This window comes from Lagopus leucura, unplaced genomic scaffold (assembly GCF_019238085.1).
Source record: "Lagopus leucura isolate 7727_CA_CO unplaced genomic scaffold, USGS_WTPT01 Super-Scaffold_100018, whole genome shotgun sequence".
In the NCBI taxonomy this organism is placed as follows: Eukaryota; Metazoa; Chordata; class Aves; order Galliformes; family Phasianidae; genus Lagopus; species Lagopus leucura.
In genome coordinates, this window is record NW_024962272.1 from 3,877,957 (window position 1) to 3,898,261 (window position 20,305).

The following is a 20,305-nucleotide window of genomic DNA, read 5'->3' on the forward strand; positions in this document are numbered from 1 at the left end:
CCTCTCTTCTCCAGGCTGAATAAAACCAAGAACCTCAGCCTCTCCTCACATATCTTTCCCTCTAGATCATCATCTTTGTAGCCCTCCTTTGGACACTCAGGAATAGTTTTATGTTCTTTTTGTACTGTGGTATCCCAAACTACATACAGTACTCAACAAGAGGCTGCACAGCACAGATCAGAGTGGAACAGTTATTTCAGCCAGCTAGGAATACCATGCTTCATGCACCTTAGGATACAGCTGGCCTTCATGGACACCTGAGCACACTTTTGACTCACAGCCAACTTGCTGTCAACCAAGACCCCCAAATTCTTTCAGTAGGGCTGCTCTCCAGTGTCAAATCTCCCAGTCTGTATGTACAGCCAGGTTTTCCATTTCCCAGGTACAGAATCCAGCCTTTGCCCTTGTTAAACCTCATGCAGTTGGTGATTGCCAATCTCTCTAATTTGTCTAGATCTCTCTGCAAGGCCTCTCCACCCTCAATGGAATCAACAGCTCCTCCCAATTCAATATCATCTGTAAACTTAATCAAAACACCTTCTACTCCTATTTCTAATTCATTTATGAAGAAATTAAGGAGAACTGGCCCCAAACTGGAGCCCTGGGAAATCCCACTAGTGACTGTCACCCTGATATAACTCCTTTTATTATAATAACAGTTTGAGCCTGACCCATCAGCCAGTTGTTCACCCACCACATTATGTTTTGGCTAGCTGTATGCTGGACATAATATCCAGAAGAATACTGTGAGAAATAGTATCAAAAGCTTTACTGAAATCCAAAATCATAGCATCAGCTGGGTGGGTGAAGCTGGCCAGCTAGGTGGGTGATCTTGCCATAAAAGAAAATTAAGTTAGTTAAACTCTCATTTATCCAAGTGAACTACCTGTAATTCTACCTATACTTTTCCTGCCATGTCAGTCAATAATGTAAATTACACTGCAGTTTGGACCCATGCATCTTCTGGGGGACTCCCAAACAATCCCAGAGCTCTCTTGGGTGCAACCCTGCCAGTCAAATGCCCCTCATGATCCATGGCATGGACATACATGGGATACACAAAACAACTGCCTTACTTTGGGAATAGATGTTCTTTCCACAGACACATGAGCAGCTCCAAGACTCATCCCAAGGTGTATTGGTGCTCCTGGCAGGATAGCCGTATAAAGGAAACAAAGCTTGTGCTCACTGCAAGCTTCCTAAGGTGAAGGACTGATCCCATGGAGTCAGCAAGGAAGGTAAACTCAGTAAAGGTCATACCCTTTTTTACTAGAAAGAAACACTTACCTCATCCCACAAAACACTAATCTTTCAGATCAGAAAGTTTTAATGGGGGCAAGGTGCATAGTCAGGCTTCTGAAAATGTCCACCTTAGCCACAGAGCAAGACTCCTTCTCTTTTGCCCCAGTATCCTCTTCCTGTGAATCTCCACATCTATTACAGGAAAATAACATAGATTTATTTAAGATAGCAGATCTTGCTATTTCTCATATTGCAGTTCAACATGAAACTCCACAGGCCTGAACATAAGTTTAATAAACTGCAATAAATGCTCCAAAGGAGTCTCCCACATCTCCTTCAAAAGATTAACGGTGTGATAGAAAAATAAAATATTTCTAGGTGCCCGAAGGCTAACATGGTGTCACTTTGTTTAACCTCCTTGTTCCATTCTCGCTTTTATGAATGTGTGGAAATAACTTTTCTTCCAGTGTATGGACACCTGAAAATTTTCTAATGGAAGTCACATAGTGAGTTGAAGCCTGTTGACAGTAAGTATGCTTTCCTCAGTTGCCTTTCATGGTGCCTACAGTAATTATCCAGAGATCTCAGGGTTTCTTGACCAAAGATTGAATGGCACTAGCCTAGAGAAACACACCATCCACAGCAGGTGCTGTCAGAACTTCTTAATGATACCATAGCCTGAGTTTGCTGACACTGTATGGCTCTTACTGCTGAATGTTCTTGGCCAGGCTTGATAGACACAACAGGACATTCAGCCTGTTGTGATGCTTGTGTAGGATGCCTACAAGATGCTTATCAAAGATGTACAAACAACTAACCATCTTATTTCAGATACTTTTAACTATATTACAAGCTTAATTCACTTTCCCATCCTCTGAAGTGCCTTACCTCATCCTCAGTCCACATATTAGTATTTTGGGTGTATGCAAATTCTTAGCTCTGTGGCAGAGTCTTGGCCAATCACAACATGCAAAGCACAGCTGTGACTCAGATGTTGGTCAAGGATGTTATGTGGATATAAAACTCTGCACCAAAAGTCAGGCCTGTGGAAAAACATACTTAGGACATTAATTTACCTCAGCTCATTACATACAAAGTGAATTCTAATATCATGTTATTTTAAAAGGTGGGCAGAAAGATGAATCTACTTAAAAAAAAAAAAAAAAAAAAAAAAAAAAGACCCAAATTAAAACAAAATAAATAAAACCCCAAACCCTGACCTTTGTGTTATTATCACTGAGAAACAGAAAAATATACTCAATTTCTAAAGGTTTTTCACAGGTTTTCTGATCTCTGAAAGAAATCCTTTAAGTAACTGTGACATTTTTCAATATACTGCTGCAGAAAAATACTCAAAGGGAAATATTTCAATCTCAAATAATTTAGGAGAAAGGTGTTTTACAACCAGAATTGTGTCTGAAAAGTGTTTAAGTACTAAAGCCCTCACTTACCCTTGGGTGACCTTACTGAATTGAGAGACATTTCTGGGGTCTAACTGAGGGCACGGTTTGTTTCTTGAAACTTCAGTAATTACCTGATCAGAGAGTTTTTGAAAATTGAATAGACAGCTGTTACAATTGATACAGTTCCAGCTTCACAGTGCCGCAGTTCTTGGTTTGTCAGTTATGGGAAAATAAAGCTTTTACGCCTGCCCCAGTCCTGTTTCCTTGCTTGTCCGTTCACAGCAATGTGTGCTGGTTTTGGCAGCCTTTACTGCAGCTAAATACAGTCAATGGAGACCATTGTTTCACTAGTGAACATCAGCGTAATGAACAGAAACAGTTTTGTTCTTCTTTGAACACCTCCTTTCACCCCAAGGCACCCCTTTAAAAAACAACAGCAACACACATGTTGAGACCTGGAAACCCGCATTCACCTAAATTAAGGCACTTTGCCAGCAGTGTGGGTCTGGTCCAATGCTTTAAAAACAGCAGAAAAATTTATATTGACCCCAGTGGCTTCTATATGATCTGGTTTATCCCACTCTTTTGAGCAGTAGTTTCTGCTTTGGTACTGCATAACAATATGAGCAAAGGAGTATTCAGTGAATGAAGAATTCTTTGGAAGGTCACAGCAAGAGGGTTGTGGTCAATGGCTCTGTGTTCAAGTGGGGGCTGGTGACAAGTGATGTGCTCCAGTGGTCTTTCTTGGGTCCGGTTCTCTTCAACATCTTTGTCAGTGACATAGACTATGGGATCAAGGGCACCCTCAGCAAGTTTGCTGATGACATCAAGCTGGACATTGCAGTTGATACAGTGGTAGGAAGGGATGCAATCCAGATAGACCTGGAATGGCTTGTAAAGTGGGCACCTATAACCTCACGAGATTCAACAAGGCCAAGGCAAAAGAGCACTTTGGCTCAGGCAATCTCAGATTTACACACATATTGGGATAAGAACGCCCTGAGAGCATCCCTGTGGAGAAGGATGTGAGAATTCTGGTGGATGAAAAATTTAACATGAGCTAGCAGTGTGTGTTTGCAGCTGGAAAGCCATCTGCATCCTGGGCTGCATCAATAGAGATGTGGCTAGCATGGAGAGGGAGGTAATTGTGCACCTCTGCCCTTCCCTCCTGAGGCCTTGTCTGCAGGACCACATCCAAGCTTGGGGCTCCCAGCGCCATATGGATGTGGAGCTGTTAGAGCAGGTCCATAAGAGGGTCATAAGGATGATCAGAGGGCTGGAGCACCTCTCCTATGAAGAAAGACTGAGGGAATTGGGCTTGTTTATCTTGGAGAAGAGAAGGCAGGGGAAACCTCACTGTGACCTTCCAGTTCTTGAGGGGAGCTTATAAACAGGAGGAAGATGGACTTTTTACATGGTTTGGTAGTGATAAGGGAAATTTCTTTAAACTAGAAGAGGAGAGATATAGATTAGATGTTAGGAAAAAATTCTTTACTCAAAGGACACTGAGGCAGTGGCATAGGCTGCCCAGCAAACCTATGGATGCTCCATCCCCAGTAGCATTGAAGGCCAGATTGGATGGGCCCTGGGCAGCCTGATCTAGTGGATGCTGCTGGGGAGTTCTTTCCAACCCATTCCATGATTTTGTGATTCTGTGTTTCTATGACTGTATGATTCTATGAAGGTCTGTTGTTGCCATCACATCTCCCATATTGTTCAAGTCTCTATATTTTGCAGATAACATCCTCTAACTTGCTTCACTCTGTCCATTGTCTGTAAAACACACTGATATTCTAGACTGAGTGTGAAAAGTAGATTAGAGTTCAATGTAAGTGTGCGTGCAATAGAAGGTGAATTCAGTTTGATACACACTTAAATCCTTGTATAACTTTGGGCAAATCTTTACACCTCTTAGTTGTTCTGTCAACTAGTGTTTCTGTGTAATAAACTTTAGAATACAGGCTGCTCTCACAACAGCAAGGAATTTGAGGAAACTATCAATAGATGCTATAAAGAGAGATTTGAATGGCAGAAGTAGGATAGCTCTCAAATGAAATACAGATGGAAGTCCCTGTTGCCAGATCCTGTTTGCATCTGTCAAACTGTGACCAATAATAACAGTAGTTAGCCTGAGTGCTTTATGGTTAAGTCTCATTAGACATGACTACCATTCTGAAGGTGACTTAGATATTCTATGTATAAAACAATCTTGCAGTTAGCTCACCAGAAAGACTAAAACCTGATGATCTTTTAAGTGGAGATGTGAGAAGGGACATGAGAGTTACCTGGATAGAAGTGATGAGGCTTTTGTTTTCCCAGTGAGATGCAGACATCTAGTTCAGTTCTGACTATTCAGCAACATTCTGCTCATAGACAGTCAAGGACGTGACTCAGTTTCCAACCCTTCCCAAGGTTCCCCTGCACTGAGTGAGCCCAAACTCACAAGCAACAAGCAGAGTGTGGTTTTTGAGTACCCAAGCAGGAGCTGATCAAACAATAGCTGCAATGTATAAACTCAGTTCAGTAACTGGAATACAAGGAAAAATTATACTAAAAAAAAAGTGTGTACAGCAAAGATAAATGTAGTGACTTAAAGCATAGGTGTCCAAAGTTTTGGCTTGCCTGAGCAACACTGAGTGAAGAGGAATCGTCTTGAGCTGTATATGTGTAAGTTTGTGGGAACACAAGAAAAACTGTTCAGAGGAGAAGCTGTGGAGCAAGATAAACAGCATAAGTTGAACTAAAAATAATGCTTGTTTATTTCCATGGAAGTCACGTCAGATATAAAGAGCAAAATAGCACTGTTTCATAGAGAAAACTGACGGTTAAAAAACCATTTTTCAACACAGCCACTGCCTTTTTCTATACATTTTCACCAGCAATAAACAATAGCCTATATTCTGCACTTGCAAAAAATCTGCACCAGCAGAGGTGACCCACTGCTATCGTCATCACTGCTGAAACACATCATCACCAACTCACTGTGCTCACATCCACTGTTTGTTTTCCATAAACTTTCAGCAAGTGTCAATGAAGGTCAATTGGTACCATTTTTTTTGTGCACAGAGGAATTCAATTCTACACCTTTGTTACATATGCAGTTCCATGTCAGATATCAAGGATCAACATGTAAAAGAATATTGGTGGGAATGTTCAAGCTCTGCTGCCATACCACCAACATCCACCTCTGATGTAATGAGCAAACATAATAAAATAGGAGGCATTATTTACAGAGCATCGCTCATAAAATATTTAATATAGTTAATGTATATAAGTAATAAAATCTAATTTCATCTTTAATATTTTTTATTACAGGAAAAAAAAACATGCAACAGAACCATAAAACAAGTGGATATTTGACTCTGCTTTTGTGAAACAAATGCATGTTGGCTTGATGGCAGTGGCTGCAGTTCTCAATGAGTTCTCAAGGTGTTTGTCAGAGATTTTTTTATGAGATTTTACTGTCTCTGCTCTTCATCTTTATGTACATATTGCCAAGAAGCATGTCTTTACCATGACACTGCAAGTCATGGTTTTTGTGCACTCTTCTCTTGCCTCCTTGCATCTTGGCTCTGGGCAAGACACTGCATATCTTCAGCATGCCAGCCCTAGCTTTGGCAATGTCAGTGTGAATAAATGCAAGCAGCTGTCACTCTTTGTCCCAGCCTATTGGCATCAGCACCACTGAGCAGCCAACATGCATGGAATGCAGCAACAAAATCTTGTAGGAAACTTGCCTTGGGATTCTAGTGGGTCATATACAAGAATAAGTTACTTTGAAGATCTGATTAGAATGGCTCAAGAAATAAGGAATTTCCTTTGCACAAGGGGGAGGCCAGACTGAATTGAAGCATCTATGAGTTATTCTGGAAGGTTTTCAATTTTGGATTTTCAGAAATGGCACCTGATGTCCTTGATATAATTTGCAAATCATATCCAGATAGTAGTATTGAAGTGAACTCTAGCGGGAGAAATTGGTAGAACTTCCTAACATTTCAGCACAAAGCAATTTGCTTCACAGAGCCAAACATCAAACAATGAATTTTTCATAGAAATTAGTTCATTTAATAGATAAATGGTGCCTGTGTAAACAACCAACAAAGGAAAAATAACAGACCACTTCACTTTTTGCACACTAATGGTCAAAACTGAATAAGGCTTATGTGCTAGAACATGCAGAATATTTTTATCAAAGTAGACGGAGGGTTGTTTTGCTTCACTGTGCAGCAATAACTGCTGCAGCACTGTGATCCTGTGATCTAGTCAGTCATTGCCTGAATGTATTCATACTTACTAGTACAATATGGGTTCCCAATGGTGTAAGAAAAACACAGTGTATTTCTAGGAACATCAGCTCTGTGAAACATCTCATATTCACATTTATGAAGCAGAATTATTCTGTGAATTTCAAAGACTTTGGTCCAAACCAATGCTTTCTGATGTTATGCAAATTCCAAAGAGTTTTGAGAAGCTGTCATTTTTTTTTTTTTTTTTAAAAGCATTGTTGTGAAGGCTGTTGAAAAAAATGAGGATTTACTAATCCTTGCTTGTGACAGGTCTATCATACTTTACAAGAAGTATCGTGCTTAATCTTACATCACAAGGGAAAGGAGTTTGGGTCACCTGTGTAATTACTAGAGCTGGTAAGACATGATAAAGAGAACAAAAAATAAGCTTTTAAATTGAGCTGCTTATCTAAGTGTATCACTTCGTTTGTGTTCTCCTTTTTCCGCGTACCACTGAGTCTGCATGTATGAAAACAGGTATGTTCAATTTAACCTAAGTGTACACAGAACTCTGTAAGCTGTGTCATTCTGGCCAGGGTAAAAGGGTCAAGGTTAGATTCTAAGATATTACTAATTATCACTCTTAGAGATAGAAAAGAAAACATGAGACCATGGTCTGTAGCATAGCTCATTTTTATTGTTTAAACAGTTTTTGCATAGGAAATATATCCGCTTCCAGTAATTGACTGCAGTATGAGCAGCTGCTAGCAGTATAGGCTGGATATAACAGTAACAATCACATTAAGTCAAGCTTGATTTACACCAGTTTAAAACTTGTGGCAGTTGAGTTCATTTGTAACATTAAAAAAAGTACCAAAAAGAACATTATTCTCCTCCAACCAGGCACAATAAAAACCTTTGTTAACACTCAGGCTAAAAACACGTTTCATGCCAGAAGGCCTTAGTTCCACAGTTAAGTAGCTGTACTGTAATGCATCCTAGAAGAGAAGTTTCGTTACACAAGGATTGTGCACACACCTACTTTTTAATTAAAATGTAACCTTCAGAATTTATGGCCTACAGTATGGGGAAAAATGCCAGAAGTTTTAAAATGGATCAACCCTGGTGTGTAGCTAGCAAGCAATAACTGACTACTTGTCACTACAGTTGTACTAAATGTATCTAAAGAAACACACAGCCCTACAAAAGTTGTTCTCAGAGAAATATCATTGAGATGGGGCACCTCTTCCCAGTTTGCTAAAAGTTCTATATGATATAAGCACAAATTAACAGCTTGATGAAGACATAACCTAACGCAGCTCATGAGAAGCCTATGCCTGGGACTTGAGGAACCCCACACATTCTACACTGCTGTAGAGATTTTTATTTTTTTTTTTGAAGAAAATGTTATCTGAAACATATTTACAACTGAACTCAACAGAGACTGTGAAATTGAACAGGCACTGCTCATTTGTTTGAGATTTTTTTGGTAAACATTTTGCTGGTTTTTGTTTCTTTCTCATTTTGCATCAACTTTTATCAGTCCATGCAACTTCAATGCCCTCAATGAAGAATGCATAATAAGCCAGACTTCTTAAAAAACTTCTTTCTGCATATGGAGATACATTTGCCACATCAGTCCCTGTAGCACAGTTTCAAAACCATTCTGTCAAAAATACAGTAATACAAAGACTGGCTTTAGTGTCACTAGCTCATGCTGCTTTCCATCTATATAGGCCACCTTCTGCTTTACTGTTACTGTATCATGCAATAAAAGTATGAAAGGCTTATTCTAGGATATCATGATGCTAGTGGCACTGAAGCCCTTTTCACAAATTCAACATACATTTGAACTGCAACACACAGATATTTCTAAAGAGTAATAACTAGTGAACCCTTTTATTATTTAAAAACAAACAAACAAACAAAAAAAAAAAAAGAAAGAAAGAAAAGAAAAGAAACAAAAACCTACTTACAACCACTGAAGAAAAAATTGCAACAAAAAAATGTAAAAATTGACCGTCTTGGACTTGTCCCCTTTGCTATTAACAACATGACCAACAGAGCTGTGGCGTGGAAACAGTACAAAGAGTTGTCATGGCAATAAGTTTGGCTGATGCAAAGGTCATTGTGCAGGGTTAAAGGGCAAAACCAGTGGTGCGTGTTATCCTCCAACTGCAGTGCTCCACCACACCCACACAATTTTGAGGAATTAGAAAAAAAAATTGGGAAGTAGCAGAAAGTGCAAATAAGAGGGAGACAGTTTTCAGCTCCTTCAGTTTGGAGTTGAAGAATCAATTTTGAGCTTTTCCAGCTTAACTTTCTTAGCTCGTGTACAATTTTACTTTTTTTTTTCTCTCTTTTTTTTCTTTTTTAAGTTTTCTATAGAAACCCAATAAAAAAAAAAAGTCCAGGAGCATTGCAGCTGGTTAATGTTAACAAAAGACCTTGACAGGATCATATAAACTATATTGGATGTCATGCTTGGGACCTTACTGCCAGCAACATTAAAGAGTTGTTTCATTAAAAGTGAATACTGTACACTGAATATGGGATAACTTTCTGCAGCCTTCATAACCTCACACAGTAAATATAATTTAGATTTAGGTACAGAACACACTCCGGTGTCACAGCTGAGTATGTCCTTGTGCAATCTCTTTCATTAAGTCCTTATGAAGCTACAAGTTGCAAATCCAAAATTCTGCTCCCTGAGGACACAGCTATGTGAGAGATAAGTACTGTTTTTATTCTCTGCCTATCCTGAATTGCTCTGTGAACCTAATCTTAAATACCATCATGTAACAATCACAAAAACTTTTGCTAAAGGCCATATATACTAATAAAAAGACAGTGGTGCTTCCAACATTTTGAAATGCTCTGAAAACCAACTTTTCCAATACTAAATACAACAAAATAACCTTCATAAAATATAACTTTTCTCCATTTACATTTTTAAAGGATTAGTAACCTATGCTTTTCAAGCACAGGAATCTGTGAAATAACTGCTAACATGGACAGATTTTTTTTTTTTTTTTAACACATAAATTAAGGAACTGGAGAGTTTTAACCCAAGTCCAGCTTCCAAACAAGGAATATTCTTGTTTACTTTAAAAATGGAAATAATATATATTTCCATTATAATTGTTAAAAAGTTAGCTTTACAAACAAGGGTATTTTAATTAAAAAAAAAAAAATCTTAACAAAACTATACAGTGTACAAATTACTGTCTACAAGGTAGGCGGTTCATTCAGAAGATCCTCCTTTCTTCTCGCTACTTGCAGCTTCACAAATCCATTCACATATTTTCAATGGAGCTGCCCACCTGAACATCACCCCACAACTATATTGCTATAATTAATATTTTTGCCATGTCTTTATGTACAGTCTCCTTCACTGCCTTTTTTTTTTCCATAGTCAAGCCTCAAACGTTCATGTCACTCCAGGGGGAACACACTTCAGTGGCACAGCCGTGAGGCCAGGGCTGCAAAGCAACTTAATAAAGGCAGAACAGTGCACATAGAACGGGGTGGCTTGATTTAGTCAGAATACACTTCCTGGTGAAGGAGGAGGCCAGAGACTGGATTTGAGTTCTCAATGTTATCTTAATCTTTTGACTGCTGAGCTTAAAAAACAAACAAAAACAAAACAAAACAAAACAAAACAAAAACATAAATGAAAAGTGTGTTTTCTTCCAACCAGACTTTTCTATCGGAGAGGCACGTGTGAAAAAACCCACAGTTGCTTAATCAAACCAATTCATTCACATGGAAGGACTCTGCTGTTAAAAATATCGCATCTGCAAGCTCATTTTTTTTTCATACAAGAGGTCAGAGACAACAGAAAAGCTCACATAAAGCCATCCATCCTCCCTCAGGCATACTCATCCTTTTGGCAATCACATGCATTTCAGTGTCATCCTGGCATGCATTTAAAAGTTTAGGGGACATCCTGCTCCCCGCAGCATGGACAGTGCCCCCTGACCACTCGATATCAGGGCCTAGCAGAAAAGGCAATAACATCATTTATTTCACTAGGCCAGAGCCTGAGATATGCTCTGGGTGGGTCTCCCACATTTCAGCTAGTCTTAACAGCAATATGCTTAGGAAATGAAGTCACTTACCATGGGGCTCAGGAAAAGTGAAACGTAAATTGGACTTTTTTCCCCCCCGGCTTTTTTCCTTTCCTTTTCTCTTCAGATACAGATAAAGATCTGCTTTTCTACAGCTTCTGCCTCAGTATCTATCCATGCTCTGCCTGCTGCAGGGACACACAGGATGTGCCACCACCACAGCCTCACAGCACCCACATGATGGCCAAGGCCAGGCTGGATGTGGGTCTGGGCAGCCTGGTCTAGTGGTTGACGACCCTGTCCGTGGCAGGGGGGTTGAAACTGGATGATCTTTGAGGTCCTTTTCAGCCCAGGCCATTCTATGATTCTATGATTCTGTAATTCTACGATTCTATGATTCAATGATTCTATGATATGATTCAAGGCAAGAAGGGACCAATGTTAGTGTGTCAGCACCCAGCACCTGTTGCTGGACATGTACTCTGGAGCTGCTCCAGTTGGGGAAAACCTTTGAAATGAAAAGACAAACTCAGAGAGCTGAAAGGATACCCCATTTTGAGACTTTTCCATCCTTTCCTTGTGCCTGAAGATGTTCTCCCTACACTGATCTGTAGATAAGAGCCCAGAGCATAAAGAAGTCTCCAGCAACAGGCTCACTACTAATCTGTAAGGTCTGATTTTACTGTAAATGCACTTTTGTTTACACCACAGTCTAATTCCACCCATTCTGAAGCTCCTTTCCTGCTACAGCGCAGAGCTCTCCATCTGACCTGCTTTATGAGAAGACTTTGCAAACCTCTGACGTGGTCTGAGCAGGATGAAGATCAGATCTCAGATGCTGTGAGTTGACAAACTTCAAAAAATAGTTTTGTTATAGGGGAAAAGAAATATTTACCAGCCATGCAGACTAAAGAAGGCAAATTCTCTGCAGGAACAGCTCTGAAGTCAACTGAAGCCAGTGGAGTTATGCCAGCAAAGATTTTGGCCCTCTATGTGCATTTCCTAGACAAAGCAATCATCTTTCTAAGTTAAAAAAATTTCTAACACAAACATTTTCATATGTAGTGTATTCACCAGAGTGGGAAGGCTTCATCTTGCTGTGGGTCTTGAACTCCTTCTCCCTCTGGCTGCCTCTCTCCCCTCTATTTCTATCACTCTTTCTCCCTTTTTTTCTCTCTCTCTCTAAAGAAATTCGAAGTAAAACAATTTCCTCAAGTCAAGTCTGCCTCCAACAGAATTCATTATTTATTTTTTAAATCCATAAATGATTTCAGCTTGCACCCCAGGTGGGAAGTTAAAAGAGGGAACCGATTTGAAAGTTTGTCACAGTAGGCAGAACAGTCGCTTTGCAGCCCTTGCCTGGCTAAGGGTGCACTGCTTCACAGCTACACTGTAAAGTGTTAAAAATCATCCCCACCCACCCCAGAATATATATATATGTATAAAAAAAAAATCCCCGTCCATCTCTCAGTACATAAAAGGACCTCATCACACTGCAAAAATAGCAGTACCCACTTTGGTCAATTAAAAAAAAAAAAAAAAAAAAAAAAAAAAAAAAACAAACATTATTTTTTTTTTTTTTTTTCTTTTAAATCTGTGTACTTACCTATAATAACCAATACAGCTAAAAGCACTACCTACTTAGGCAAAACTTGGTATTGCATAATTCGTATAAATTTGAATCCCCTCCCCCCCAATATTAATTGGAAGATGAAAAACATGAAAGGTTAATAGAAAAAACACCAAAATACTGAAAATATTGCTGGTCGATTACAATTTTTAAGCGGCAATTATACACAGCCATGATATGCTTTATAAATGTGAGATAAAGATATAACTGTCTAAAAAATCCATGATGTCACACTTTTTTCCCATCTGGAGTACAAAATATTTTGTCATAAAAATGGTAAAGATTTAAATGATAATAAATGCAGCAAAACAAGTGTAGTGATGTCAAATTTTTTTTTTTGTTTTTGTGGATTTTTTGAATTTTTTTGTTTTTTTTTTTTTCATTTTTTAGATTTCAAGGCAAGGCACGTAATGTGGACATTATATTTTCGTGCAAATCAGGATTACTGGAAAGAGTACTTTAACTATTTTTTGAGAGACATAGAGGCAAAATGTCTGCCCATGCACATTATATTTCTGTCAATATGTGAAATCTGTTGAACAAGGCTAACTTCTGAAAGCACCATGCAAGTTTTCAGCACCCTGTAATTAGACTTAGAGAGTGCATTATTTAAATAAATCTTATCCCCATCCTGGTATTACCAGTTTGTAAACAGTAAGCTTTGCCCTTTTGGCATGGATTTGCCTATCTCTTTGTCTCTATGATGCAGATTATACAGAAAAATATAAACCCTATGGGTTTTTGATGCAACCAGTAACTTTAAATAAATAAATTCTACCCCTTTGTGGAGGCAGCAGCTAAACCAACATAAGTGCTGTGTTTTCATTGATTTATTTTTCTCAAGGACATGATTTGTCTCGATGTAATGCCTTTTAATGCCCTCAAAAACTGAGGGGAAAAATAAATTTGTTCAAAGTAAATTTTAATTCCTTTTTTAATCCCCTCAATTTAGAGTCCAAGGGCTGAAGGACTTATAATGATGACCCCTTTGATACAACTTTTAAATTGCACTTGCCTCTCTAAGTGTTTCTTTAGTGGGTAAAAAGTTTCTGGGTTGTTGTTTTTTTTTTTTTTTTCTTTTTCTTTTTCTTTTTACTGTTGCATGAAAAGATAACACTTCACCTACATAGAGGCATTTCTTACATAGAGCATGTGTGTTCATTCTGAGTGAAAATTTCAAGCTGGGTAACACACTAGAAAAGGCTGAGTCAAGGGCCAAAGTTTAATAAATCCATACTGATAACTAAAGGCTACAGAGCTTTTTTTTTTTTTTTTTTTTTTTTTTTTTAACATTTAGAAGTCAGAGTGTTGAGAAAACGGCTGGCTTACAGCCCTTGTCCTCCTGCAAATCTGCTGCTGCTGCCTAGCCTTTGTTTTGTGAGATAACCAGGAATAGTGATCCCATGCGTAAACAACAAGAATACTAAACCAATAAAACTAGCTTATCATGCAAATATTAAGGCATCTAGAAGTCAGTTAAAATATATTGTCAGAGACAGAACATCTATTTCCCAGCGGACTTCATATAACAAAGGCTACTTAGCAGGAGCTGCGTTCTACCCATCAGTGAAATATCATCGACCCTTTGTATGTCATTTCAGTTTCGACCATAAGGAAATTAGTGATTGTAAGTGCTGCAATTGCTGGTCTATTTTTTCTTCGTTCTTCAGTTTCTTCTCTCATCCCATCTTCCTTCCTTTTTTTTCTTTTTCCTAATTTTTCTTTTTATTTTTTCCCTCAGTTGCTGGTTTCTGCTTGAAGGAAAGGCTCTCCAATTATGTTCAAACCATAATTTGGGACATTTGTCGGCAGGATCGGTGTCCTGTTTGATACTTGAAAAGGAACCAAGCTAGCCCAGGTACCAGGACTGTTGAAAAGGGGAAAAGAGACAAGGAAAGACAGACAGGAAAAAAAAAAAAAAAAGAAAAAGAAAAAGAAACACAAATTAGACATTTTGCAAAAATCAGAACACAGAGAATTTGAATCAGGATAAAACCGATATTTGAAATGAATACCACTACTTAAGATAAGAAGAGAAGCCAAATTGTGAATATTGCTTGAGATTCAACTTTACAGTTCTGTTTGCAGAAGTATGATTTATTTGAATTAAAATTCTGTGTTGCTCTCAATTGCAAGCAGTGTTACAGCTGATTTACACAAATTAGCCTGCTAATTTATGAAAATTCCCCAAAATTCTAGAGGCAAATATATGGACCAGACATCACTAAACTACATATGTGAGACTGAATGACACTGTATGTTATTTAAGTGCTATTGTAATACACATAGCTATTTAGTGCACAAGTTTTCTCATTTCAAGAAAACAAAATAAAGCTCAGTGCTTAAGTTTCCTGTGCAATTTCCCACTCTTTTTCAAATCAGCAACTTACATCATTCCAATCCCAAGATGTGCCTGTGAGGTGTGTGAGTCACAATTAGAACACAGAACTTGGGCTATAAAATTTCTACCATCCCCCCCAAAAAATAATAATAATAAAAATAAAAAATAAATTCTTGGTTTTGTTGTTTGTTTGTTTGTTTGTTTGTTTGTTTTCACAATTTATTACCCCCAAAATACCAGTGCCCACAACAAAGGGCTCTATCATATAAAAAGGGTCACAGTGAGTACCGTAAATTTTTCAGTAGAAGTCGGCGTAAGAAAATATTTCCAAAGATAATTCCATCACTTAAATCACCATGTCAAAAGCGCCATGTCACTGAGGTGTTCTAAGTCCCTCATGACTCCCTAATGGTGTTCGCACCTTTAAGGCACAGATTCCTAGTAGGTATTCTATCCATCAGGATTTGCAAGAAGACCCCTTAAAGACAGACTTCAGCTGCCGCCTTTCAGTAGCCAGAGCAAACCCTGAGCAGCCTTTTCCTTAGATATCTATCTAGCACCTCAGAAATAAGGGCTTTTTAGAAATTCCAGTCAAGTTTATTCAGAAGAAAAGCTGCATCTTTATGTCAGCAGTAATTGCCAAACAAGAAGAAACAAACACATTGTGCAAATACATACTTCCTGTACATCTTCTTGTAGTGAATCTGCACTAGTTTTGTTTTTTTTTTCGCAAATACAACAGTTTACTTGAGAACACACTTTGGCATTAAACTGAGATGTTTCATTAAATGTTTTGTGAAAGATGGACACTGAAAGCTCTCTTCCTTCTCTCTCCATGATTAACCTTTTGCACTACTTTCTCTCTGAAGGAGCATGTGCTCATTTATGTGATCCTCTGGTGTGTGAATACTGAAGAAAGGGGTCAACTTATTTCATAAAACCCAGGGGACGTGTCCCTCAGGTGATTTATACTGAAAACAGTGGAAACAGCTGCTGTCATGTACTTCTGTTTGATGCTCTCTACACCTCTTTATACCTGGAAGTTTACTATTCTGATTCCTAACAATTAATTTCAAGTTCTCTGTTTTACGCATCAAAAAGGTGGGAAATTTCATATACCTGATCTGCTTGTCTCCATCGAGATCAAATTCAGAAGGCAACAGAACTCTTTTGTTCCTCAGGGATTTTTGAGAAATATGAGTATCCTCGTACATCTAAAACATCTGAACTAAAAAGAATATTTAGCAGCTTTTTTTTCACCACTGAGTCTATTCTTGAAGGTTACCCTAAAATCTGAGTAATTAAACAAATGTTGTTGTTATTTTCAAAATTTAAGATCAACAAACCTATTTGATTTTATATATATATATGTATGAATACACATTTTTTTTTAAGTGTCTACTGACTATTCATAATATCTTATTTTCTATGCTTCAAGAAATAATCCCTTTTGGAAACTGAAAAATCACAGTTACACAACAACTCTTGAAATGTTCACAAAGTCTTAAACCAATTTATACATAAAAGATTTGTCCAATATGATTTGATGAAAAGATTATGGCTTTAAAAAATATTCAGTACCAAAACCTCATTTAAGAGGCTTAATTGTTTCAATTTATTCTTCATCTTCTTTCAGAATTTGTTTGACAATGCATTTCTTGCTCCTTCCTCTTTGGATTTCAGTGATGTTAAGAAGTAAACTATGAAATAACAGACACAACACAAATCATTTCCAAGCACAAGGATTTGTAAAGATAGGAACTGGTAATAAAGAAAAGAAAAGAAAAACAAAGCAGATTTGTTTGCTTAGGATCTGTCTGAGTACATATTTTATAGCATATAGTGCTTTGCTGTCCTGTTACACAGGATTTACTGTTTATTCACTTCAAACAAAACAGAACATTAACTAAAAAAATGTAAATTTTCTGTTATGTCAGTATGGTATTTAAGCAATTTCTGTTGCAAAGACTAAACACACTGCTTTCAGGATCTTTCTAGAGAATTACAGTGTGCTTCAGTGGTTGGATATATATGCAACTTTTTTTCCCTTTTTTTTTAAAGTTTTAAACCTTCTGATGAAGGGAAACAAATCAGGAACAAACAAAGGAAGCAGGAACAAATTTGTTCCTTGACAAGGAACAAATCATTATTTGTCGCATTTCTCTTACCCAGTTCTTCTCATAGGAGAAAGAGGCCTTGGTTTTTTGGAAAGTGCTTAATAAAATAAATCACAACAGGTGACTAATTGAATTGTTCTGTATATATACGTATGTATGTATGTATGTATGTACGTATACTTATATAGAGAGAGAAAATTTAATAGGTATGTTCCTTTAAACCTTCCAAACCTCCCTCATCTCACATTACGACCATCTCAAAAATGCAGCATGAAGTAAATTTGTCAGTGCTGCTTATGAATCCTCGGGGAGCAATAAATTTCCCATGTTAACACTATGCAGATCCCATCTGATTTTAAGGAAGCCTCTGGCTCTCAAGTGAGTGAGGCCAACCACCAGTGCAGAGCCACCTGCTGCCCACCACGCACAACAGTGAGGGTATCTGTAGTGCTGGGACAACATGCTGTCCGAGTGCTGTGGCTGGAAAACAACTGTTCTGGAAGCTCCAATGGCAGACCAAAATCTGCCATGGCAGCAGGGCAGGACAGGCCCTCCTGACAGTCCATCAGCAATTCCCTCCAGCACAAGGAGCGTCAAGGCCTGGTGAGCTTGACATGTACTTCAGAAATCAAACTCATTGTGCTGCACTTTGGTGTGATTGTCTCTGGGGATCTTCCTGTCTTTCTATCACTGCCCAACATATAGGGCAGGCAAAGGAGGAAACACAAGTGAAAATTACTGAGATAAAGAGCACAAATGAAGTACTAATCAAAACACAAAGTTCTGAGATCAGCTATGATACAAGTCACAATGGAAAGCATATCTGCAAAGCTGCATATGTACTGCTCTCTATGTAGCATGTTCACTTACCCTACCTATCTCATGATATTTACAGTAAATTTAATTGTACTTCCAACTATGTATGGACCATCGCCTGCTTTGTAATTCTCTAGTGCTTCCTTGTGCAGTTACGCCAGACTGTTGGCCTCAGTCAAGGCTTCCCATCACTTTTATCAAACCTGCTCTGAAAGGATTTTCTGTGAGAATCAAGGAGTTTAGCTTCTACCATGTAAGCCATCTACAGAGCGGAGCTTCCTAACAAAAGCAGCTACTGCTGTCTGCAAAACAAGCTCTGCCTGGGTGGCAACAGAGGGAACGGAGGAATACCTTTCCCTTTATCATGCTATTCAACCATTTGTACATGTCCTGGGAAAAAATTCCAGTCCTGAATTTCACAAAATCAAATGCCGTCTTTCTATTCACTAAGCATCCCTACACACACACACACACACAAAAAAAAAAGAGCAAGGCAAAAGAGCAAAAATCTTTGAGTTGCCAAGGGCATAGTGGAGCTAATTGTCCTACAAGAAGTTAATAAGATATCCCTTGGTCCACTTGGCTCCTCCTTCTGATAAAAAACATTCATGTGTATGGCTGGAATAAAACAGGTCCAATCCACGCTCTGTGTTTCAGACTGATAACTCCTGAGAGAGAATAGCTTGTAAGAATTTTCCTGAAGCATTACACCATTACCAGAAGCATTATTCTCTCACCATTACTAGACTATCAGATGTATTATATAGTCAATGTTCCCCTTCAATTCATAGTAAGTATAATTTATTTATCTATTCAAATGTAATGTAGCAGCAAAGAAAAATTTTGCAAGCATCCTACAGGGTAAACATTCTCCATTACAGTTTTCACATGTTAATTCAATCAGGATTTCAGCCATGGTTTCCTCTTAAATATAATAATTGCTTTTTCAAGAAACTCTGAGAAAGATATTACTGGAAATGAATACTAGCATTTTATGTATATATCATCCACTTTAAAGGTTATAATAAAATAAGGAATATAATAACATTGAACAATTAACTAAATGCAATAAAAATAAGTCCAATCAGACTTGGGCAAATCTGAGGCATATTAAGATTCTTACTTTCTACCAGTTAAAATATTTTCAAAAGCCTCAAAGTCTATAAGAGTATTTAATCATTAGGAAAGCGTACCCAAATCAATATTTTCTTCTTGTGGTTTTACTATCCTATGCATCAACATACTAGCTTATGTAAGGTAAACTAAACCATGCCAGGTCAGTCTTTAGGCAGAAGGGGTAGAGATGCCTTTGATGTTGAAAGAAATGGCACTACTGAGTCACCAAGCAAGGCTTTTCTGTCTCAGCACAGAGCAAGTGCTCCCCCATAGAACTACAAGCAACTCCGCTATTTCAAATTTTTAATCATATGAACTCTGGAAAAAGCAATTGTGTTAACCTCATTGCCCTGGCTAAATTCCAGCTTGTACATTTCTGCCAAAAAAATAATGACCCCTTCAGCATCTACTTAATGTGGTAATTCTGATATTCTCCATTCTAAACCAGTATCTTCAGTTAAACAGCTGCCAAATTCCACTTCCAACGTGAACATTTATTTCAAGAGATATATTAAATATATCTCATCTTAATTTAGGAAGACATTTAACAGTTTAGCAGGGCACATACCACCCATCCAGGCGATGTAAATGGTAGAAATCCACTGATTTATGTCCAGAGGACAGAAAAAGGAATTGTGCTGTAATTATAAATTTTTCTGTTCCCTGCAGACCTTTTTTATGTGATAGTGTAAGAAAACAAAAAAAGAAACAAAGAAACAAAAACAATAACGAAAAAGCAACAACCACAGGCCACAGATCCTACCACTGTTAAAGGAAATCAACAGGACAGGTTAGGTCTGGAGAACATGTGTGTGGTCATTCTACACTTTGTATCACATGTTCAAGTGCAGAGACAGGGCTGAAGGAGCATGGGAAATATGCACATATATACAAGGGGCTATCGCTATCACAGGAAAGTCACCTCCCATAGAGCCAAATAACAGAGAATGTGGGCTTTGGTTAAGAGAGACTGTTGAGTTTTCTAGAAAAAAAACAACAGAATCTGCACTTTCAGGTAGACTTTTCAAGGCAAGAAAAAAACAACTGTAGCGATGTGCTAAGAAAAAATAACTTTCTTTTGAAGTCCAAACAAAAAAAAAAAAAAAATCATTTTTCCAAATTCATTATGATTCACTTTTCTGTAAATGTCAGCAGAGAGACTTGTGAAGTTAATCACAGCCTTCTCCTCCTCTCCCTCTCAATATTTTCATTTGTAATGTTATGTTCATTATCTTGCTATTTATAAAAATATGCCTGAATATTTATTTGTGAAATTGGTATGAGGAGGGAGGGTGGGAGGAAGGAAGGAAGGAAGGAAGGAAGGAAGGAAGGAAGGAAGGAAGG

The 20,305-nt window shown here is 38.0% G+C and overlaps 1 protein-coding gene across 7 annotated transcripts in view; it reads right to left on the reverse strand.

Annotated features, from left to right (window-relative positions):
• Window positions 1-12,891: 12,891 nt before the first annotated feature.
• The window catches only part of NFIB (nuclear factor I B), a 109,111-nt gene continuing 101,697 nt past the window's right edge, over window positions 12,892-20,305 (reverse strand). For 5 of the 7 annotated variants that reach the window (XM_042877374.1, XM_042877377.1, XM_042877376.1 and 2 more), the window contains one exon: window positions 12,892-14,438. In XM_042877374.1, the coding sequence (XP_042733308.1) occupies window positions 14,309-14,438 (130 nt within the window). In that variant the 3' untranslated portion in view covers window positions 12,892-14,308. The remainder of the gene's footprint in view (window positions 14,439-20,305) is intronic. The other 2 variants (XM_042877373.1, XM_042877378.1) reach the window with 2 other exon arrangements.